At 39.1% G+C, this 20,696-nt stretch overlaps 2 protein-coding genes across 7 annotated transcripts in view; one reads left to right on the top strand and one right to left on the bottom strand.

The window, feature by feature from the left end:
• Positions 1-3,173: 3,173 nt before the first annotated feature.
• On the top strand, positions 3,174-6,870 carry SFR1 (SWI5 dependent homologous recombination repair protein 1). Of its 2 annotated transcripts, XM_021536297.4 has the most exons (4): positions 3,174-3,512; positions 4,880-4,995; positions 6,073-6,468; positions 6,606-6,870. In XM_021536297.4, the coding sequence occupies exons 2-4, from the start codon at positions 4,900-4,902 to the stop codon at positions 6,795-6,797; spliced, it is 684 nt and encodes a 227-aa protein (XP_021391972.3). In that variant the 5' UTR covers positions 3,174-3,512; positions 4,880-4,899; the 3' UTR covers positions 6,798-6,870. The 2 variants fall into 2 exon arrangements, with proteins under 2 accessions (XP_021391972.3, XP_021391973.3); XM_021536298.4 differs by lacking the exon at positions 4,880-4,995.
• Positions 6,871-7,949: 1,079 nt separating this feature from the next.
• CFAP43 (cilia and flagella associated protein 43) overlaps positions 7,950-20,696 on the bottom strand; it is a 43,718-nt gene continuing 30,971 nt past the window's right edge. For all 5 annotated transcript variants that reach the window (XM_031505273.3, XM_085583657.1, XM_085583656.1 and 2 more), the window contains 13 exons: positions 19,985-20,062; positions 19,019-19,144; positions 18,351-18,470; positions 18,161-18,268; positions 16,926-17,012; positions 16,191-16,279; positions 15,620-15,821; positions 14,738-14,850; positions 14,005-14,161; positions 12,941-13,105; positions 10,947-11,027; positions 9,895-10,048; positions 7,950-9,260 (listed from right to left, as the gene is read on the bottom strand). In XM_031505273.3, coding sequence (XP_031361133.3) covers positions 9,103-9,260; positions 9,895-10,048; positions 10,947-11,027; positions 12,941-13,105; positions 14,005-14,161; positions 14,738-14,850; positions 15,620-15,821; positions 16,191-16,279; positions 16,926-17,012; positions 18,161-18,268; positions 18,351-18,470; positions 19,019-19,144; positions 19,985-20,062 — 1,638 coding nt within the window. In that variant the 3' untranslated portion in view covers positions 7,950-9,102. The remainder of the gene's footprint in view (positions 9,261-9,894; positions 10,049-10,946; positions 11,028-12,940; positions 13,106-14,004; positions 14,162-14,737; positions 14,851-15,619; positions 15,822-16,190; positions 16,280-16,925; positions 17,013-18,160; positions 18,269-18,350; positions 18,471-19,018; positions 19,145-19,984; positions 20,063-20,696) is intronic.

The raw sequence follows: 20,696 nt of genomic DNA on the forward strand, positions 1-20,696 counted from the left end.
GAGCCAGTATCCTTTTTTATTACTTTCCATTATGACTTTGCTACTACAGATGATGCCCACAGAGGAATTAAAACATGTAATTGTCCTGAGAACACTGCTGTGTCAGCCCCAGTGCTCCAGTGCTGTTCTGGTACCACAAGATTATTGAGAGGGTACATGGATAATATCTTTCACTGTGTAGCCAAACTGGTGTACACTTAGAAGAAAAAATAATCTGATAACTAAAATGTCAATGCAGAAATGCCAAAGAAAATAGAATCAAGGAACACATTTTGGTTCCTCGGGGAAACTAATATCTTTGAAGGGAAGTGGTATGTTCAGCAAATAGAGATCAATAATTTTATTACCCAGTGCACAGTTTCTTACACTTTTTTTTCAATTATTTTGCTTACCCCAAACTCTTCTGATCACAAGAGGAAGCAAAGAAATCAAACAACAGCATTGCAGTGCTTAATAAACACTATTGCAATGAATGTGCTACTGTGTGCACATACTGGTAATCTTAACTTAACAGCAAGAGAAACACTCTGCAGTGTGCCATAAACATGCCAGGATCAATGACACATGGATAATCTGTTTTCCTCAAGGAAAACAGATGAGCAGTTTTTGAGAGGAAGTTTTCAGTCTGACTCTGGTTTGCCAATTGTAGAAAACATAATATCCATCACTATTGTGTTTCTGCAATAAACATATTGGATAGTCACTGCATAGTGCTTGATGGCACTCTAGTTCCCAGCTCTGCAGGAGCTCCAGCCAAGTGCTGGGCGAGTCATGTTTTTGCAGTACTGTGTAAACACCAGGTAAATTCATAGGAAAATGGAGTAAACACAGCTAAACAACACTAACCTGAACAAGATCTTTTTCTAGAGTCATTGCCCATCAGTGAGTACATGACAATATTTCCTTTCCTCTACTCTAGATGCAGCACACTAAACTCACACACCCAACACATGGCACCATCGTTCCAAATTCCCAGTCCCAAACAATCTGTAATCTCACTTGGGGTGGGGCATACTGGCGTTGCTCTAATTAAGTACAATGATAATGCACAGGATGACTTTTTCATGTGTTATGTTCATGTAAAATCTTACTGGAATCTCACCTGGCAAATGATCTAAAATCTCAAGCTTTCTGTTGTTCTTGTGCAACTCATCTGTTAGCATGTCTGTACAACAGAGCATGAGTAATTTAAAGTAGGGACCATCCTTGAGATTGAAGGAAATACCCTGTGGTCTTGGAGACATGCCATCACAAAGCTCCAGAGCATCCAACCCTCTTGATAAATTTGTAGCACTTTTGCTGTTGCACTCAGGAGTCCATTTTTAACATATTTAAAAATTAAAATATCTGCAACATTAAATTAGCTGAAGATTTAAAAAAAAAACAAACCTCAAAACCCAAAAAAGGGGCAGATTTAAAAAATGCTTTCAAACTGCCTCAACACTTGGGGTATTGTTCAGCAGGGTTTTTTTGGTAGATGGTTACAAAACATAGTACAACACCACATAATGTAAATTCCCACATTTGCTATGAAAATATTATTTCTGAATCAATTTCACCCACAGATAAAATCTTATACAAGGTGTATAAGTTATATAAGTTGTATAACTTATACAAGTTGTCAGATTTCCAAAAACAACTTGTAGATGGGCTTTGAATGCTTTGATACCTTTTACTGTAGGAGAGTAAAAGGTTGCTATCATTCCTGTCAAATACTCTTTGAAGTGTGTGGATCTATGAAAATTCATGGTCAAAACTACAGCAACTGCTAACACGTTATCACACCTACAACACTCAGTGCTTACGCATCTCTTACCTCCAAATTGTCTCTGGTCTCAATAGAGATGGGAGTTACACAAGGTGAAGAGAAAATAGTGTCCTTATCTGTAGCAGGAACCAGGCAGGAAATTAATGCAGTTCTGACACACAAGCTAAGGGCATGATCCAGCGAGAGCATGTGGGTGCCTGTACCCCACGTGCTGCTCTCAGCACAGCTGTGTGAGGCATCAATGCACAGCTCGGGCAGTTCAGCTCTGGGCAGTGCTGGAGGAACCACTGGGACATCATCCCTAAGGGCTGGGAGCTGTTGTTGTTATGGCTTCCTCAGCTCATTCTGTCAGTTCTGACAGTTACAGCTGAAAAACATTTTGTACAAATCAGTTTTGAGAGAAGTAAATCCACATGGGGAAGCCAGGTGTACAGCTGACAGCAACAGGGAAACCACTCTTCAGCAGTGCCTTTGAGTGTAAGGGAACTCTCCAATCCTGAACTACACCGTGCAGCCACAGCAGGGATTGCTCCTTGTACAGTCACAATCTCCCTATTTCTCCAGTCAAATGTCTTAATTTTCTCTTCTTTCCCACAACCATGACAGTGCTGCTCAGGTCACACGTCTCCCAGTGAGTCCTTCAGTTACACTTTTTCCCCTTATGTGAGGAGATGGTTTCTGGGCTAAAGGCTTTTGCAGCTCCAGGTGGAGAGTTGTGGCTCCCTTGGCTGTGACCAAAGGGCCAACTGTGCTATCCGTAGTGGGGAGCACTGCACACTGAGGCAGACCGCCCTCCCTGGCACAGGACACTTGCAGGGACATTTCTTATCGTTTCTTATCCCTGGCAGCTAGGCCAGGGAAGGTTTAGGTTGGTCACTACGAAAAATTTCCGCATAGGAATTGTGATTAGAATTGGATCAGACTGCACACGTAGATCCTGAAGTCACCACCCCTGGAAATGCATAAGACTGAACACAGCACTTGATGCCAGGGTCTAGCTGACATAATGGCGCCGGGTCATAGGCTGGATTCGACGATCTTAAAGAACTTTCCAGCCTGATTCTGTGAGGTGACACCAGGCCTTGATCCAGACCCCAGCCATGGCGTGGCCGGCCCACGCTAGCCTAAGGGACACAGCACCGCCTGGCATGCCTAGATGCAACAGGAAAGTCTACGAGGTCCTCGGAGACGCCTCGCGTTTCCCGGGAGCGGGAGCGGGACCTCCCTCAGGCTCCGCGCCCGCCCCTCAGCCCCACGCGCCTCCCGCGGCGCGCAGGCGCGAGCGCTGGCGCCGCCCGGGCACGCGGGGCGCGCAGGCGCGGCCGCCCCTGCCCGGCGCGGGAGCTGAGCGGGCACAGCGGGCAGAAGCGCCGCTCCGCCCCGTCCCGTCCTTCCTCTCCGCCCCGGTCCTGAGGGCTCTGTGCTCCCCGAGGGGCCTCCCTGCGCTCCTCAGCCCCGAGGGCCGCTGCTGTGGCGGCGATTTTGGGGTGCCGCGCCTCAGAACCAGCTCCACGGGTCTGTGGCCCTGCTTATGGGCTGCACGGTCTTCGTCCTGCTTCTCTGCGGGGGGAAAAGTAGCAAGGCAAAAGTTTGAGTGTTAATAGTATTGTGTTAATAGAGTGTTTAAAAGTATTGAGCCTTTTGTTATTGAGACAGTAAAAAGAGTACGTGCCTTTATATAACGTAGCTATAAGCAGGAAAACAAAGGACGTAGTTACAGACGTACCCAAAGTGCAAAAGTCAAGTAAGTACTGAAAAGTAAAATTGTTTTTTCCCCTTCTAATTCAGATTTTCTTTACTTGCTGGACACGATTTTTTGTGCGGTGAACAGCATTACTGGTTGAGAATGCCAAGGATTCTTAGCCGAAGATACAGGAAAAGGATTTTAAGCGTGCAAGAGATCTGTGAATATGCTGCCAAGTAACAGCATTAGCAAACGACTGGAGAAAGTATTTGTTATGGTCATTTAAAAGCGAATTTGCATTAGAAAGTAAAGGCAGAGAATCATAGGATTTCTTGGGGTTTTTAAAGTTATCTCTTAGGCTTAAAATTATTTTGCTCCTTGGAAAATTCTTACTATATATCTGTGATATACAGTATGCATAAGAATGTTGCTTTTTCTAGGCTCTTCCTTACAAAAAGAAATAATAGTATTAAACTTCCATTATATTTAATGGATGCTGTGGTTTCCTGTTTAATTGATAGATTGCTAAAATACCAAATTAACTAGACTCCTTACTAAGGTCTGGGTTTTTATAATAGAGTACCATATGTTCAGTTTTGAACAGCTGGGGGGAATGTTGACTTCTAAGATAAATGAGGCCCTCCATCCTTTGGTATCAAGCCCAGGGTTGCTGGGCTATTAAGGCTTTGGCATTCTGAAGCTTTAGCAGTTTTCATCTGTGAGGAGGAAGCCCCTTGTGCCAGCCCTGTGTTGCCTAGTTGTAATTCGCAGGATTTTATTCTTGAGAGGCTTCTGTTTCAAAACTGGTAATTGCAATTTGCAGGTGAGTGGAGGTATAACTGTTGATTTTCCAGCTGCATTCTGGTCATTAGTAGGTGGTTCACAATTGCTAAATGAAATTAAACATTGCCAAATCGATTTGAAGTTGGTTCGTGCTGGGAGGTGTGACTTAACCATTTTAATTAAGGCACCTTTCTGAGTGAGCTTGGGATTTTTCCTGTTAATCAAAACTTCCACCTGTGTGAGTAATTACTTTTTAAAGCAGGATCCCCAGAAGGATCACATGAGACTGGATACCCAATTATATTGTTCTATAGAAAAGATTGTTTATATTTGTGGACAACAAAAATCCTCCTGGCTCCACAGAGCTTTTGGAGCAGGGGGAAGAATAATATATACAATGGATTGTAAAAGACTTCATGGCAGTTAGTTGTGTCATGGATCCTCTCAAAGAAAAGCTGTTCACAAAGCAAGATGCTACTTAGCACATGAAACAGTTGTGTAACTTAGCAGATGTCCTTTTTGAACATGCCAATTAGAAAAGAAGCCTTAAAATTTCATATTAGAGCTTTTTACTAATTTCTGCAGCCACATGGCTCATTATAACAGGTGACAATGACACCATAATTCATTCTGTCATTTAACAGAGACAGCTATTTATCTCGAGATGGAAGAGTCAGTGCTGGATAAATTGCCATCTTTGTGCAATACTCCAAAGGATTCTGGGCCAGCACCTGCACAGGGCACTAGTTCAGGGAAACAGGTATGAAAACTTCCTACTTTTCCAATAATGTGATTGTTCATAGTAACAAAATGCTGGTGAAATCATCGAGGAGTCAGAAGTCACTGAGATGCTGCTTGCTGGAAGGCTAGAGACAGGCACCTTATACCTCTAGCTACAAGGCTGTGCAGGTAATAATGTGCCTGGTGTACTTTGCTCTGAAAATGCAGATGCTTGCTGTGTGTACAAAGTGATGGAGCAAGTGATGGCCTGTTAAGAAATTTAAATACTATATAGGGTGTGTGGTGGATCTGTCATCGGTTTTCTCAAATCCTGGTTTTCTGGGTTGCTGTGCATGCAGGATGACTTTCTGTGACTTCTGCCTGCAGTGGAACAAAGTACAATGCTTTCAGTTTGTGTATTATCCATAGTGCTGAGCTCTGCTTTGGTCTTATCCTGGGATGTGAAATGGTGATACTGCAGGCTTGGTTTGAGAGTATTCTGTAACTAATCCCCCCCTCTTGTATTTTAGTGCATTTCTATAAATAAAAATGTTAGACACAGATTATATAAAAAAAAAGTTATTTTGAAGAAAAAAAAATGTTTTTAGATGCTTGTAAAGTATCTCAAAGCATGAACAGGTCAAAATTATACAGGTATTTCTAATATGTTCTAGAATACAGATGTTTAGTACTAGTTCTAATGCAGATGAATGGGATGGAACAGCAGGAAAGTAACCCTTACCTCCATTAAACTAGAGGGGAAATTGGTAGAATAAAATTATCCAAGTTGAAATATGCTGTATTTCTTTTACACAAACACTAGATGAGTAAGTTTGCCTCAACAGAATACAAGATTTTGTCCAAGAAAATGTGGAGCTACACCTTTCCGTATCTTGCAGCTGTGTGTGCAAATACAAGTGAAAGGAAGATGTTAAATTTGTTCAAGTTTTTGAAGGCTATACAGACAATTAGGAAGTCTGGCTTTACAATGATCGTTAAATATATTACATATTCTATGTAAATAATAATGATTGGTAAACAGTTATTTGAGATTTGATAAAAATTTAAGAATATTCTGACCACCTGGCTTTTCTGGGTTTATTTATTATTTTTTCAGCAAATGAGTGCAGCTCTGAGGGAACGATTAAGGAAAACAAGACGTTCATTTAATGCCAATTTTACAGTGGCAAAGCGGCTCAAAATAGACAGTGAAGAAAAAGACACTAAAGACATTGCTGGTGCTGACACAGGGTGCTTGCCAGAGGCCAGTACAGACTGTTCCAGCTTACAAGATAGTTCTGAAAACTTGGAAGGAAATGGCACTGGACATACATGTTTCAAAAGTCCCTCACAGGAGAGTGATCCCTGTGGATCAGCAGAGAATTCGGATGTGCTGCAGGTTGATCTTGGTCAGCAACAGTCCCTTGAAGAGAAAGTAAAGCTGGAGAAACAAGTGCAAGAGAAGGAAGAGCTGCTTCGTAGACTCAGACTGGTGAAGATGTATCGATCCAAGGTGAGGCGTTACTCACTGCTTTTTTTGTGTGGTGGTTGTGTATTGTCTCAGTTTAAGGTATTTTATAAGAATATCTGCAGGGTATCAAAACCCCCTTAGGTCAGCAGATGACTTTTTTTTGTTTGTCCCAATTTCAGAACAACCTGTCTGAGCTGCAGGCTTTGATAGCGAAGTGGAGAAGCAGCACCCAGCTGATGCTGTATGAGCTGCAGTCAGCCTTTTCTGCAGATGGCAAGAAAGTGAGTCTCACTCAGCTCATCGACACTTTTGGGTTAGAAGACCAGTTACTGCACTACAGCAGAACAGAAGAAGATTTTGTAGATGCATAATCTACAGCTGCAGAGCTTTCTTTGCACAAACAAAAAAGCAGAAAAGACTGAATAAATTCTGATTGTGTCAGAAGTGTTGGTCAGACAATGGACTTTATGCCTTGGGGTTAGGAGGTTTTCTCCAGAGGGACTTGTAAAGCTGTGTGCATACATACAGTAGGCACTGTAAAAGGCATTACTTAATGGAAAAAATCAAACTGGTGATGTTTTGGAGAATCTGGCTTAATGACTTGGTCAGTGAATTTTTATTTAATTAAAATAAAATTAAGTCATAGTTTAACAGGTAGAAAGCAGTCCATTTTTATAATTAGTCTCTGCATGGTTACTTGTATTGAAATAACTCAAATTGTCAATTCTTTTCACGTTCAGATGGGGAAGAGTTGTTTGTTGGTAGATACACCCATTTTACAAATGTCTTCCTGGTGCCAGTCAGCCAGTGAAGGCTAAAGCAGCATTTTGTGAGTTAAGTGAAGATAACTAATTTTCATGATGGTCATATTCCAGACCTGAGATAAGATGCTCTCACTGGCTTTAACTCCTGCTGAGGGAAATGTGTCATAATGTAGCTGCTTTCAGGTTCTGGTCTAGACAGTCTCTTCAGAGCTGCTGTCTCATAAGCATTCTGCCACAGCCTGAGGTAATAGGAAGGAAGGCAAGAAAATTGAAACCAGCTTCCTATTCTACTACATCTGAGAGCCAAGGTGTTTTCTCTTCAAATAAATAAGAAAAACAAGGCCTTGTTTATTGGGATTGCTTCAAACACAGCATCATAAAGCTGAATAAATCTTTACAATTTCATTTATTCTTCAACAAATGCCCTTTTTGAAGGTTTTTTTTATTTAACTTGAAATTGCTTACTTTCTCCATCACGGTACCTTTTGTTTTTTATTTTCCCTAAAATCACTGCTTCTCAAGTGTAACAATACATAAATCTTAATGACTATACAACTCTCCCTGCTAGGAATCTTGTTTTCTTATTGGTTATACCATACCTCTTTTGTTTGTAGTTGCTATAGCCTGTTTCCTTAATAAGGGAGTAATTTCTTAGACAGCTGAAAAGGAAGAAAATCAAAGATCATACAGAACATTTTAGCCATTGGTTAAGGCTCATTAGACTTCAGTCTGTACCTACAAGAATACTGACTCTTGCTGTCCAGAGAGAATTAATTCTTTATTGAGAAAAGTCTTTATTGCAAATCACATTTTGAATATTAAAGCACTATTTCTCTGCCATTTTAGGCAAGTGCAAAAAGATGATGGTGCCTGGTGCAGGGGCCAGTTATCTTCCCTGAGGTTGGAATGATGCTGCTTCTAGGGCAGGTTCAGCAGAAAGGCAAACGCTCTTGTAGTAAGTGGGATGTAATTAGAATCCTTACAAATCCCAATTAGAGATGGAAGAAAAAAAAAAGGGATGTATAGGATCACAACTGACATAGTTTTTTCTTACAAATGTAGAATTTTAAGCTATGGTATCAAAGCTATTGTTGCTCTCACAATGAAATGGGTTTAGATATCATGTGAATTTATGAAAGAAGGATTGACACACACCACAGAGCAGGGAAATAAAAAGCAGGGAGAACGCCTGAGAAGGTAGATTGGGCTCTAGCCCAGTCACAGGTTTTCACAGGTTCTTTATTTTTCTTAGCTGTTGTTGAAGGAGCTGGCAGGAAAATACACTGCATCTCAGTCTAAAGGGGTGGGAGATGCCAGCATCTATTTCAGGAGGCCAGATGCTTCCAAACCTGGTTTTCCTGTGATTCTGCCCACGGCAGCAGCCACAGCTCCTGCTGGCGGTGGGTGATTGTACCACAATAAGGCACAGCTGCCTTTGGGATGGGGCCAGGTCGCACACATGGTCAGGACAAGCATCCCTGCATCTGCTCAGGAACCTACACCTGTGCCATCACAAGGGTAAATTACTATGTCAAATCCATAGACATGATGCCAATTCATAGGTTTCTTTACAAGGTTCTAAATTTCATATTGCAAATAATGGACATACAAATATACTTGTTCTTCTATCAGTCTACAGTTTCTTGTATCCTTTGTTTTCTGTAATGAGCTATACAGTTTATATAATAAAACCAGTAGAAATAAATCTCATCAACTGAAATATAATGGGGTTAAGACCAGGTGAAAAAATACAAATCAGACAACCATGTATCTTTCAAATGCAAGTTATTTAAATGAATTACAGAAGAAATAATTTGTGGAAAGAAAAGTTCAGGGAGAAGAATCAGCTGTCAAAACTCTTTTCCCTTATATAAGACCAAGGTGTTATTCATCTGTTATTCATCTCTGATTTTTAAATAATATGGAGTGTTCTTGGATTACAACTTTCAATTTCTGACTGAAGAATTGCAAGCTGTTTTTCCTGTTCCCTTATAAGGTTCCGTAGGTGTTTCTGCTTCAGTATCTCTTGGTAACGCTGCCTTGTGATCTTTTCAGAAATATCCCGTGTGTCTGCAGAAAACAAAGTATTAGTGTTAGCCTGTGCTCACAGGGGATTGTGTAGTCTATATGGGACCTGTCCTGGGGTCATTCCAATTTCTGTATAAAATAGGCAAGCATTTTAAAAAAGCTGGGCTTAAGAGCCTTTATAGTACTGGATAAAGCAAAATATTTCAAAAAGGCACTGGGCATGCTTTCTTTAGCTTCTAGAAGGTACCCACTGTGTTGCAAATCTGTAACTGTTTTCCACTAGTGGAAAGATCTCTGTAAGTTTTCCTAATAGTGAATACTATTCTTAGCTCCACATTACTTCCTCTGTTCTCTTGGAAGGGTGGAAAGAAGCCCATTGAACAGCTCTCAGAAAAAAATGAAAGCATGTTGCCTAATGAAGTTATTAATGACAGTAATAATCTGACTTGAGCAGTTCCAGGAATTCAGCTAGCTTTGGTTACAAAGCCACAAGAGTCTCCAGGTAACTCTTCAGTAACCGTGTTAGGTTTTGGCAGGAAGGACTCTGCTCACTGTGCAAATACATGACAGGCAGGCATTCCTTGCCCCTCAGCTGATGGAGAACAGCACTGTCCAGCCTTGGAGCTATTCTCTGAATGTTCTTTGCTTGTGCCTTACAGTGCCTCACTGGACTCACCAGCTGCCTCAAAGATGTGCTTCCTTTCTGACACAGAGACAAGCATTTCCTTCAGCTGCAGGCTGAGCTCGTAGTTCTCTTGCTCTTTTAGATGGATGCACTTCTTCAGCTCTCTGACTTTTTTCTGATGTTTTTTCACATTCTTCTTGTGCAACTGTCCATTTTGAGATGAATATAGCACATATATGAGATCATACAAAAAATGTTCAAACATTATAAAAATTATAATTTTAAGCACTGTGTTGTAGCTTGATAAACTCTCATGTATGCTGATTTGACTACTAGGACATTGTAAGCTTTACTTTGTAGAGTGTCTTTCACACATGGTATCTCAGTTTATGGTGTTCTAATTTAAGGAGCAGCCAAGGAATAAAGAGGCATAGGTCAGGAAGAGAGATATATTAAAGATAAAACTTGAAAGGCAAAGGGAAAAAAGGAAGTCAATGGAATCAGTGAGTTAAGGACATGCTCTTGGCTGCTGGGAGCTGCTGAAGCTGATGGATGGGCTGTAAAGGGACAAGATAAATACTAAAGCTTGGAGAGGAAGAGGAAGCTGATGCCAACTAGCACAACTTGGAGAAAATCCAGTGAAATCACATAAAAAAAAAGGGCATCATAATTTGAATTATGAAATACATGAAGTAGCCAGCAAATCGGATTGTTGTGTCTCTTATTTTGAATACAAAGGGAAGGGATACTTTGAACAGGCTGGTTTTCCTGGAGAGAAACATTAAACAGTGAAGACCAAAAGAATGCTTCATTAGAAATGGTGGAATGACTTTTACAGTCAGTGCTGTGTAAGAAATGATTAGCAGATCTGCATTCAGATGCTCAGGATAGAAAAGTAATTGCAGTAACAGAGCAAGTAGACAGGCTTCATCTCTGCAATCCATGTGTGACTGTTTCCAAACACTAGAGAACTGCTGCTGTAGACAGCACAGCTCAAGTTGAGGAAACTATTGAAAGCCAGATGGACAAACATGATATATCTATATTTATATCTATATATATGTGTGTGTGTGTCTCAGATATGGTGCTTCCCTTGAATTTACCTTATCCATGACACCAAGGCTCTGCTCCATCCCTGCTAGATGCTGAGCAATATGGGTTTCATAGTTCTGTACAGTTAGGAACTGAAGAAATAAAACCAGAAAGAAATTATCTCATGCCTGTTCATTCTCAAAAATTCCACCCTTCTATGAAGAAAATCATACTAATGTGAAACTCAAAACACTGGAATTGTGCAGTGGTAAAGCTTACTAGTGATCATAAATGGACCTTGTAAGGAGATGCTTGGATGCTGTGTGAGCTAGACTGTGCAGCTGTTAAAAAGGATGTTACCTATTAGATATTTATAATGGAAACAAGGGCCAAACAAATATGCTGAGGCTGTCAAAAACCCCAAGCTATGCTTTTGCTTGTAATCTAAGCTAACATAGCTGGAGGCCTAAGACAATCTGTCTTTAGGCTAGAGAGAAAAATTATTATTTTCTGTCTAATGGCTTCCTAATCATTCTTACTATTTTTATTTTTCTATCTGCATAGTAACTGACATATCAGAGAATTTATTGATTTTTTCCTTGAGCACACTGCTACTAAAATACCTCTTTATCAAATAAAAAACGGTAAACACCATAATGTTTTAAGGATCTATAACAGGCAGTAGACAGGTTTCTGTAGATGTAGATTCATCCTTCCAGAGTACTGTCCCACCAAAGTGACAGGCAGAATCCTGTGGACCGTTCTAGTCAGAGAAGAAATGGGAAAAACCCAGGAGCTCCTTGTTTACAGGATGAAACTTTTTCTCTCATTGCTTCATTAACAGCCTTCATAACAAATGGTCTCGTCCTTGCCCACACACATTTTTCTAAGCTATCTTTCTTTCTATTCCTGTTGTTGGGGTATCTGTTACCTTGTCTTTCCCACTAACACATATTTCTAATCAAAAAGTGGCCTAAGTCAATTCCCTCAGGCATTCAAATTCTGATTAAACTGGTAAATGCCATTACTTTGGGCAGTTTAACTCTCTCTGAAGGGCAAGAGTTCTGCTCATCAATTTAATGAACTGAGCTAATGGCAACACTGGTGATAAATTTGCCACAAGAATTTTTCAGTACACTGTCACAATACCTCTTTGGAAACTGTTCTGGTGATTTGTGTTAGTTATAGAAGTTCTGTGGCTGTGATTCAGACAAGCATTTTGTGGAGCAGAAATACAAATGAAGATTCAGCAAAACATATGTTTTGAATTTTCTTCTAATCCTTTGATTGAATTGCAATATCCTTACCTGCTGTCCAACACTTTCCTTTTCCTCTGTGCTTTATAGCTGTCCCCACTGCTGTATCTCCAGCCTACCTGTCCTTCAACATCCCTTACTCCAAACCTTTATGCCACCCACATCATCACCATATAACCATAAAATTTCCCTACACTCCCTCAGGCTTTCCCTACAACCTTCCTTCTTCCTCCTTTCTTCTCCCAGTGGTACGCTTGGCTGTGTCACACAGCCTTTCCCTCTTTTTCCTGGCCTGCCAGCTGGGTTGCTCAAAGCTGTGTAGGTGCTGACCTGCTGGCCGGCTGCCCCCTCCTGCCTGCCGGGCACGGCAAACGATTCCCTGCTCTGCTGCTGGGCCAGCGAACGGCAGCGAAGGGAACGCTCAGTCTCCGAGTGGAGCACAGCTAAAAAATGTCAGTGCGACACCAGATGGGGGCACCTCAGACCTTCCTCTTGAAAAGGACTGCTCGATTTAAGAGATTTGTTCCTTGTGGCTGCGAAGTTCTGATTCCTTATTCAATGCCAATTTTGAAATACTAAGAGTTAGGACTAACTTTGCCTTAATTTACACAGTAACATGCCAAAGAATTTCATCACTCCTCAATCTCATGAGTAAGACTTCCCTTTCAAAGATGAATTGTTAGCCTCTTAGGAATCACGATTCTCTGGTAATAAGAGATTTATGAGGCATAAATATAAACTATCTTTCTTACAGGTATAGGCAGCATAATTTTCTGCAGTTAAAATATAACTCAGAAAAAGCAACTCACTAGCTGGCAATCTTTTGAAATAGGTAGGATTACAATATCTCGAGCCTTCTCCTTCAGATCTTGTATCTGCATCTTCATTTTCTTGTGTTCCCATTCCAGCTGTATTATCCCTTTAGAGAAGTCTTTAAATTCTACCATGGCAGTAATTTTTTTTTCTCCTTGAGCCTAAAAAAAATAGATAAATCTTAATTAACACACTTTACAGATTATGGAATAATTGTTTGCAACAAGATGGGCAAGTTTCCAAAGTCATAATTTTAGTCAATTAAACATGCCATACTGCATGCTTCTTTCCAGACTTTGCTCCAGATGGTTATCTTTTAAGGAAGTTAATTCTCTTTTATGCTCTGTGTCACAGCCTTAGATCATAGAAATAGATGAAGAAAATTAGCTCTTCCTCTATCTATCTATCTATCTATCTATCTATCTATCTATCTATCTATCTATCTATCTATCTATATCTTTTATAAGAATGGAAAGGCATTTTAGGTCTAAAAAAATACAAGCTTGCTCTGTTTAAGGTATTTTGCATATGTTACTGAAGGCTTTGTGCAGTAGCTGTAAAAGACAATTTTTGTATAGCTAGAATGCCTTAAAAAAAACCATTTCATGAGGGTATGAAAAACTGTTTTAAGTATCATCACCAAATTCACCTTACATAAAAATATTAATTTTAAAATTAATGTAAGCTACTATTTGAATGCTTCTTAACATAACTGTAAGTTTACTCCCCCCTCCCCCCCAGGGAATTTTTGGACTGGGGCCCATGATATTAGCATTTTCTAGTTACAATGTATGTGTAAGTGATGGTGTGCCTAAAGACTGTCACCATTTCATTGATCTGAATTGTATTGATCAAACATCAAGAAAGCAGTCTGCACTGCAATCTCTACATCATGAGAAGAGACATTAGAGAATGCTTAATAGCTTCCAGATTACAATTGAGCCTGCTGGTGTGTTGTAATGAATTGAAACTAGATGTCAGACTGGAGAAAAAGCTGAGCCCCTGAAGGAAAATACATTTGTTTAGAAAGCTTAAATTTCTTCCAAATAATGTAAATTACCGCAAGAGCACAATTCAGTTCTTCAACAACCCTCCTATCAATGAGAATAGCATCACTGTACTCTGGGATCTGAGTACTTCCCAATTCCACCTGTCCTTGTTTCAGCAAAAACTGGACAGTCAAATTCTGCTGAAGCTTCATCTTCTCCTCCTTCAGCCTAAGATTGCAGAAAACAAAACCAGCATTTAGTGATTTCAACAGGATTATAAAAATCCTCCCATGATTCTCAATGTTTATATTTATTATTGGTAGGTGGTATAATCATGTAGGCCTTAATCTTTGACAGACTCTGTCTTCTGTTTGCTGCTAAAGTGACTACAAAATCTGAAACTTATGGGGTATACATATTATATATATATATATATATATATATATACACAAAAAAAAAAAGTTTTCAAGCACTGGATTCAGTTTAACATACACTAGCAATGTTCTGGGGAAAATGTTATTAATGAAATGAAATCTTAATATCAATTGGAAAGAAAACAGAAGAGACTTCCAGCCAGGACCCATTTTCCTGAATATTTACTTTGGAATTTATTCTAGAATGATAATCAAAGTGAAAATTATGTTATGTAGATGAAAAAAATGAAATATTGCAGGTCCAAGCAGTAACGAAACCTAGATAAAAGAGTGCAGGAGAACAGAGGTGTATAATTTTGTTTGTAATTTTTGGTTCTGTGTTACTGGAGTATTAAAGGTCAGCTGAACATAGGAAAAGACACAAAATTACCAAATGAGTTCTTGGAAAATGCTCTCTAATTCTGACTTCATCTTGTCATTTTCATCTGTTCTTCTCTGGAGACAGGCCTGCATCTCTGCCAGTGCTAGGGCCTTCCATTTCACCTAGGCAAGCAACATTGTGACATTCCCAACTCTTTCAACTTTGTCAGTATGTCAGGGCAAGCTTCTTCAAGGACAGAGAAGCAAAGTATGCAGCCCAGTATTTTGAGAATCTCAGTACAGCATATCAGACATAAAGGTTACAATCCTTATACTCTGCTCAGGAAATTATTTATTTATATATGAATAGTTTATTCATGTGAAGGGAAATAATATTGCTTCTCTTTTGGTCAAATTTCATGTATATCTGTCTCTGGATAATTCAGATTTATTCATTCATGCTTTTTATAATGAACAAATACATCTCCAGAACCACCTTTTGTTAAGAACTGCTCTTTATAGTCTAGAAAAATATTGGAATGCATTGGTGCAAGTGTAGAATGCTTATGGGAGAGGATGACTTCAATAGATAATGGGAATCAAATACCTTATAGATTTTTTTGGTATGAACAGGGAAAAGGAAAATGATATATTTTTTTAAATGAAAAGATAAAAATAATATCTAATCATACCAAGGTCACTATCATTCTGATCAAATCCATCCATATTAATATGTTAATTTTTCCTCTGAAGAGCTACATCTAGAACTAGAAAACAGGTTCACCTCTTATTCTGAATTGAATGTAGACAGAACAAACTTTCAAAGGCCAATGGAGTATCTATAGCCTGCATTGTTATTTCACCACTAGCTTGACCCTACATGAGAACTTCACTAAAGTTTAAAACTCAAAAATATCAAGAAGTATATGGGCAAATAAAGAATTTTACATACCAGCTCCTCAATCTCCATTTTATTTCGTCTAGCTAGACAAAAATGTTTCCACAGAGACTGGTCTAAGCCACTAGGCATGTGCTCAGGACTATCCAGTTCATCCATGGCTTTCATTAAATGGGAAAGTGCATCTTGGTAATCCTCAGGTGATCCCTTCACATAGGGGTTAGCTGTGTCAAGGAGAGTTTCTGTCCTTGAGGTCCTAGAGCACACACACAGCATAGATAGGATGTACTTTGTATTTTATCTTGCATAAAAGAAGGTCACAAAAAACCAAGAACATTTCATACTCTCAATCTCTTGCAAAAAGCAAATAGATAGGACTGTACAAAATCAGAATATTGTCTTGGAACCTGATGATTGTTTAGATTGCATTTAAAATAGATTTTGCGGAGTGAATAAGGAAATGTATATTAAAAATAGCAATTGTTAGTGTGATGGGAAATTAGTTGTTGTTAACTATCCAATAAAAAACAGGCAATATGATTTAGACTATTAGAATAAATAGTATTCTCATTCTTGACTCACAAGAACTATTAGTATTTAAACAATGGAATTGGAGGGATCTTACTCTGGTCGACGTTTGTAAAGTTGTAAAAGCTCCTCAAAGAGATTGCCAGGTATATGAGCAAACTGCTTCATAAAACCATGTTCCAGGCTCTGGGGGTGGGGAAGAAAGCTTTATTGTTATCACAATATCATTTTTTAAAAAAGCATCAACCTGCCTATATCTTAGAAATAGAGGATACAACTCTTATCCAAGTGTGTTACAGTGAGCTCATGGGCACTCTATTTCCCCTTCCCCAGGACCCTGTGACTCTGATCAAGATAATCCTGGACCCCTCCTTCCTGCCCCAACGGGGTTGCTGGAGAGCCAGGGAAGCCCACCCTGTCCAAAGTCTGTATAGACCCCTGACATTTCCTGTTCGTCCTCTTTTGCCCCACTCTCCCCTTGGACACCACAGAATAAAGAGAGCTGAACCAACATATATTAAGGTAGGAGCCTCTTTTGGAAATCTTTGCCATCTCCTGATATTCCTCCCCTCACAGCCTGCTTACCTCTGAGCTAGCCTAGGATATTTTGAGGGGCTGTGCAGGGGGGGAACGTCACAAGTGCTCCAAATCATCACAGGAATCTGCACTATTTCATAAATTCTTCTATGCACACACTGTCCTTTACTGCCTAATTGCATCGATCAGTGAGTTGGCCAGAACTCTTGCTTACAGAGCAGTACATTCTTCTCATTATGAAGATACAACATTCGTTTTTAACTTCTGTAACTCCTAGTGTTTTTAAAAGTCTCACCTTCTCTTCTTGTAATGCATCTGTATAGGGGCCTCTGTAAGCCTCAACACCATATTTTGTAGTCAGGATTTTTCTTACACCCTTGACCTAGAGTAAAACCAAGAGATTTCAGGAATGAAAAATCCAGCAGAAGCAGTGAATGGCTATTCACATACAATGATGAAGCTCACACCTTCTTACTTTTAGAGACAACCATGTGAGCTATTTTAAGTAACCATGTAGTAGTGCCTTCTTCAGGGGTCACTTGTAGGTACGGCTAGAAGATGAAGAGCTGTGAAATGAAACAAACCTGCTGCTTAAGAATGTAACAAATTTGTGTAAGAAATGCTTACAAGCCTTTTGAAACATTGAATGTACCATATGTTGATACTTTTTTTCCTATAGAGATTTCTTTTTACTTTTTATGTCATCTCAGGTAAGCAGAGTCAAAAATCTCAGATGTTGTTCAGTGGAGAGTTCTTAACTTTAGAATGCAATTTCCCCATTGTCATGGCAGAGTTCTGCTATGTGTCAGGATAATAAAGTCATGTTTTATAGAGGTTGTTAAATGCTAATACTCTGCTGGGGTTGTATTTTATGGTTTCCATGGACCAAAAGTTGTACCAATGGGACCGTTTGGAAAATGAAGAAAAAAGAAAAATATGAAAATTGTAAGCTGGTATACACTTGGCCTCAGATAGCTTTAAAAGTAGTCCAGCCAATTCAGTGGTGGGGGGTAGATGCCTGTTTGGAATTTCTCCCTGGCAGCTCCAAACATGCACAGGCTGAGCAGGAGATCTGACATGTGGAAGCAGCAGTATATATATTATCTATGGGCTCATGAACAGCTCCATGTAGACAAAGTGGGAAAATGGGATAATATTGTCCCAAAAGCCAGAACCAACCTGCAGACTACCACAGTAAGAGACTTGCATTGAAACCTAAATCTGCTACTGTACTTTCAGCTTGATGCCAGGTACAAAAGAATATTATATGTAGCAAAGAAATAGCAGCATGCCATTCTGAATGTATGAAGTTTTACCAAAGCTCCAGATGAACTGAGCTGAGTACCTATCAAGAAAACCAGAGGTATTTATAATGTATGTCACCTGTAGAAATTGAAAAAAAAAAGACCCTGTAAATTGTTAAAAAGTCCTTTATGGCAAGATTTTGGCTTGGAAAGTGCAGACTTCACATGAAAATGTACTGTAAACATTACATTACTCCTAACAACAGCATTCCAAATGATAACTTACTTTTTCTTTCTTCTTTTTCATAAGGAATTTATGAAGTCCAGCTTCTCTGGTGTCCAACTCTTCATCCAACAGTAAAGCATAAATGAGATTAACTATTTTGAGTTCCTCCTGTGAAATGATTGTAATAAAAAAAAGTTAACATTTCTGCTGCACAGAAGCAGAGATGAAAAATTAATGCTTTTTGCAATACCTGGTAGATGACCATCTGTGATTTCAGTTTCTTTTCAGAGAGTTTGCAGACAATATCATCAAAATTTTGTGTTGTTTCCTTGATGGAAGCTTCCAGTTTGTTCCATTCATTTCTCAGAAACTGGGGAAGGGAAGGACATGAGCAGCAATATTACATCTGGAGGAAGAGGTAATTTTTTATGTCTCTCTCAAAATATATATCTATATATATGAGATGATAGAGAATGCACAAGATAGAAATGTATCATTCAGCCAAAAGGCTACAGAAATTACTCGTTTGGAAACAAAGTTCTGGCAGGTACAAAGTTATGTTGTTCCAATACCACTTTGAAGAATAAATATAATTTTATTATTTGTGTCTGGCATCAGCAACTCTGGGAATGAACCTGAAAAACCCATTTTAGAAATACTGGTACATTTGTGAAGGAAAGTTACCTTCTTAGGATATCACAACTTTTGCAAGTTTTTGCCCATAGTAATTGTTAGAAGTGGAGACTGCCTAAATCTGTCTAAGGTAAGATTTATTTAATATGATCTTTGATGATCATTTATTCTTAGTTTATCCTATTTATTAGTATTAATTTTTAGAAGTTGCTTCTGAGAAAGATTGGAAGTTTTGGTCATGAGCACTGTGAACAAGCCCACATCATTTTCCTCATTTTAATTTACCTGTCTATACTCTTCTTTTTCTTCATTCAATTCATTGACTTTTTTCTCATATTCTTCAAATACTTTAGTTTCTTCTTCAGTCCAAAGATCCTCAGGTCTGGATATAAAATCAGGAGGAGGAATATCCTGGAAGTATTGAAGAATAATATGCTTAAAAAGCAATATGAAGTCTACATCAGCATACTAACGAATGACAGCATGCACTAAATTTAATGAAAGGTATTTCTTAGTAAGGTACAATCTTTAAGTCAACGTAACATATATATTCTGTTGCTTTGGTTTGTTTCTTGCACCAGTAATTTTAGTGTATATATATATATATATATATATATATATATATATATATATTTAGACTCACTGGCTTACAGGAATTCACTACTGGATCTTGCAAAATACAAGAATTTGGTACTTAAATACTACTGTCAGTACAAGATACACCAAATTTTCTGTTTCAGAACCCCAAACCCTACTCCATGCTAACATAAGCTTCTATATGGAGTCCTAATTTTCCAAAACAGATTGATTTCAGAGGAGTGCTTGGGTCTGCCCTACCCTTGTTTTGTGGCACTCCTTCACATCCTTTCCTTCCTCTACTGCTGCACTATCTATATTTGGTGAGTTAAACGAAACACAGTGTTTTTCTGTAAGATCACAGCAATGGATGATTGACCCTTCCCCCAGCAATATAGTTGTTATAATGGTAATAGATGTACATTAAATAGATGATGTTGCTACAGTATTCCACTGTGATAGGACCAGGTGTTGAAAGGTAATTCTACACAGGCACTAGAATCTTGTGGTCTGTTTTTGTGTATGCTCTCTTGTGGAGTCTCTCTGGTCATAATGCAATTCTGCAGTTCTCCAGCTTTCTTTGGTCACTGAGATTGGAGATTTTTGCTGGTTGAATTTCACATTGCCAGAAGAGCCCACAGGTTTCCTAAAAGACATGGCAGAAACATATCTCACCATTTTCAAAACGTCTTCCCTCCTGATTTCCAGCACTCCACCCATCATGTCATCAAGAGCGCGCACTCTTTCATCGTCCTGGGAAGATCCACAAAAATTACTTGAAAGTACAAAAGGAAGTGTAGCAACTGCAAGTTTTGGGGATGATAACAGTGTTTACCTCTAGATTATTCAGTGTGTAAAAGCAGATTGATGCTTTTTGGGGATGTGTGTGAAATATTCCAAAAGTTTCAGTTTTTTCTAGTAAACAGTTACTCATACACCAAATAACTTACAAAAACTGCCATTTTGGCAGTTTTGGAAAAAACATGGGCAGAGGTTACTCCTGGCCAACTGATAAGCTATGATGAAGGAAGTCGTAATTGTGCATCTTTTTTGGGGCCAGAACCATCTTAGTATTTTTACAGACGCATTTTAAAACCGGAGGAAAGCACTACAGTCTTCTAGTCAGAACCATAGAGAACAGAGGCTGCTGAATCAACAAACACGTATCAAGCAAAAAGATCTTGATTGAGGAGTAGCATGAATTTGGGCCTGTATCTAGTTCCCAGCCACCTGATATGGTGCCTATATTTTAAATTGCCCCTAAGCACATGTTTAAAAACTTTGAGTCTAACACTCTATCTTTCCTCCCCACCAGCTGACCTATGTAGTTCTGATTGTAAACAGTAATAAGAAGGAAAAGGCACATATCATCATTACCTACCAGTTT

Source organism: Lonchura striata, chromosome 6 (genome assembly GCF_050655825.1).
Source record: "Lonchura striata isolate lonStrDom1 chromosome 6, ASM5065582v1, whole genome shotgun sequence".
In the NCBI taxonomy this organism is placed as follows: Eukaryota; Metazoa; Chordata; class Aves; order Passeriformes; family Estrildidae; genus Lonchura; species Lonchura striata.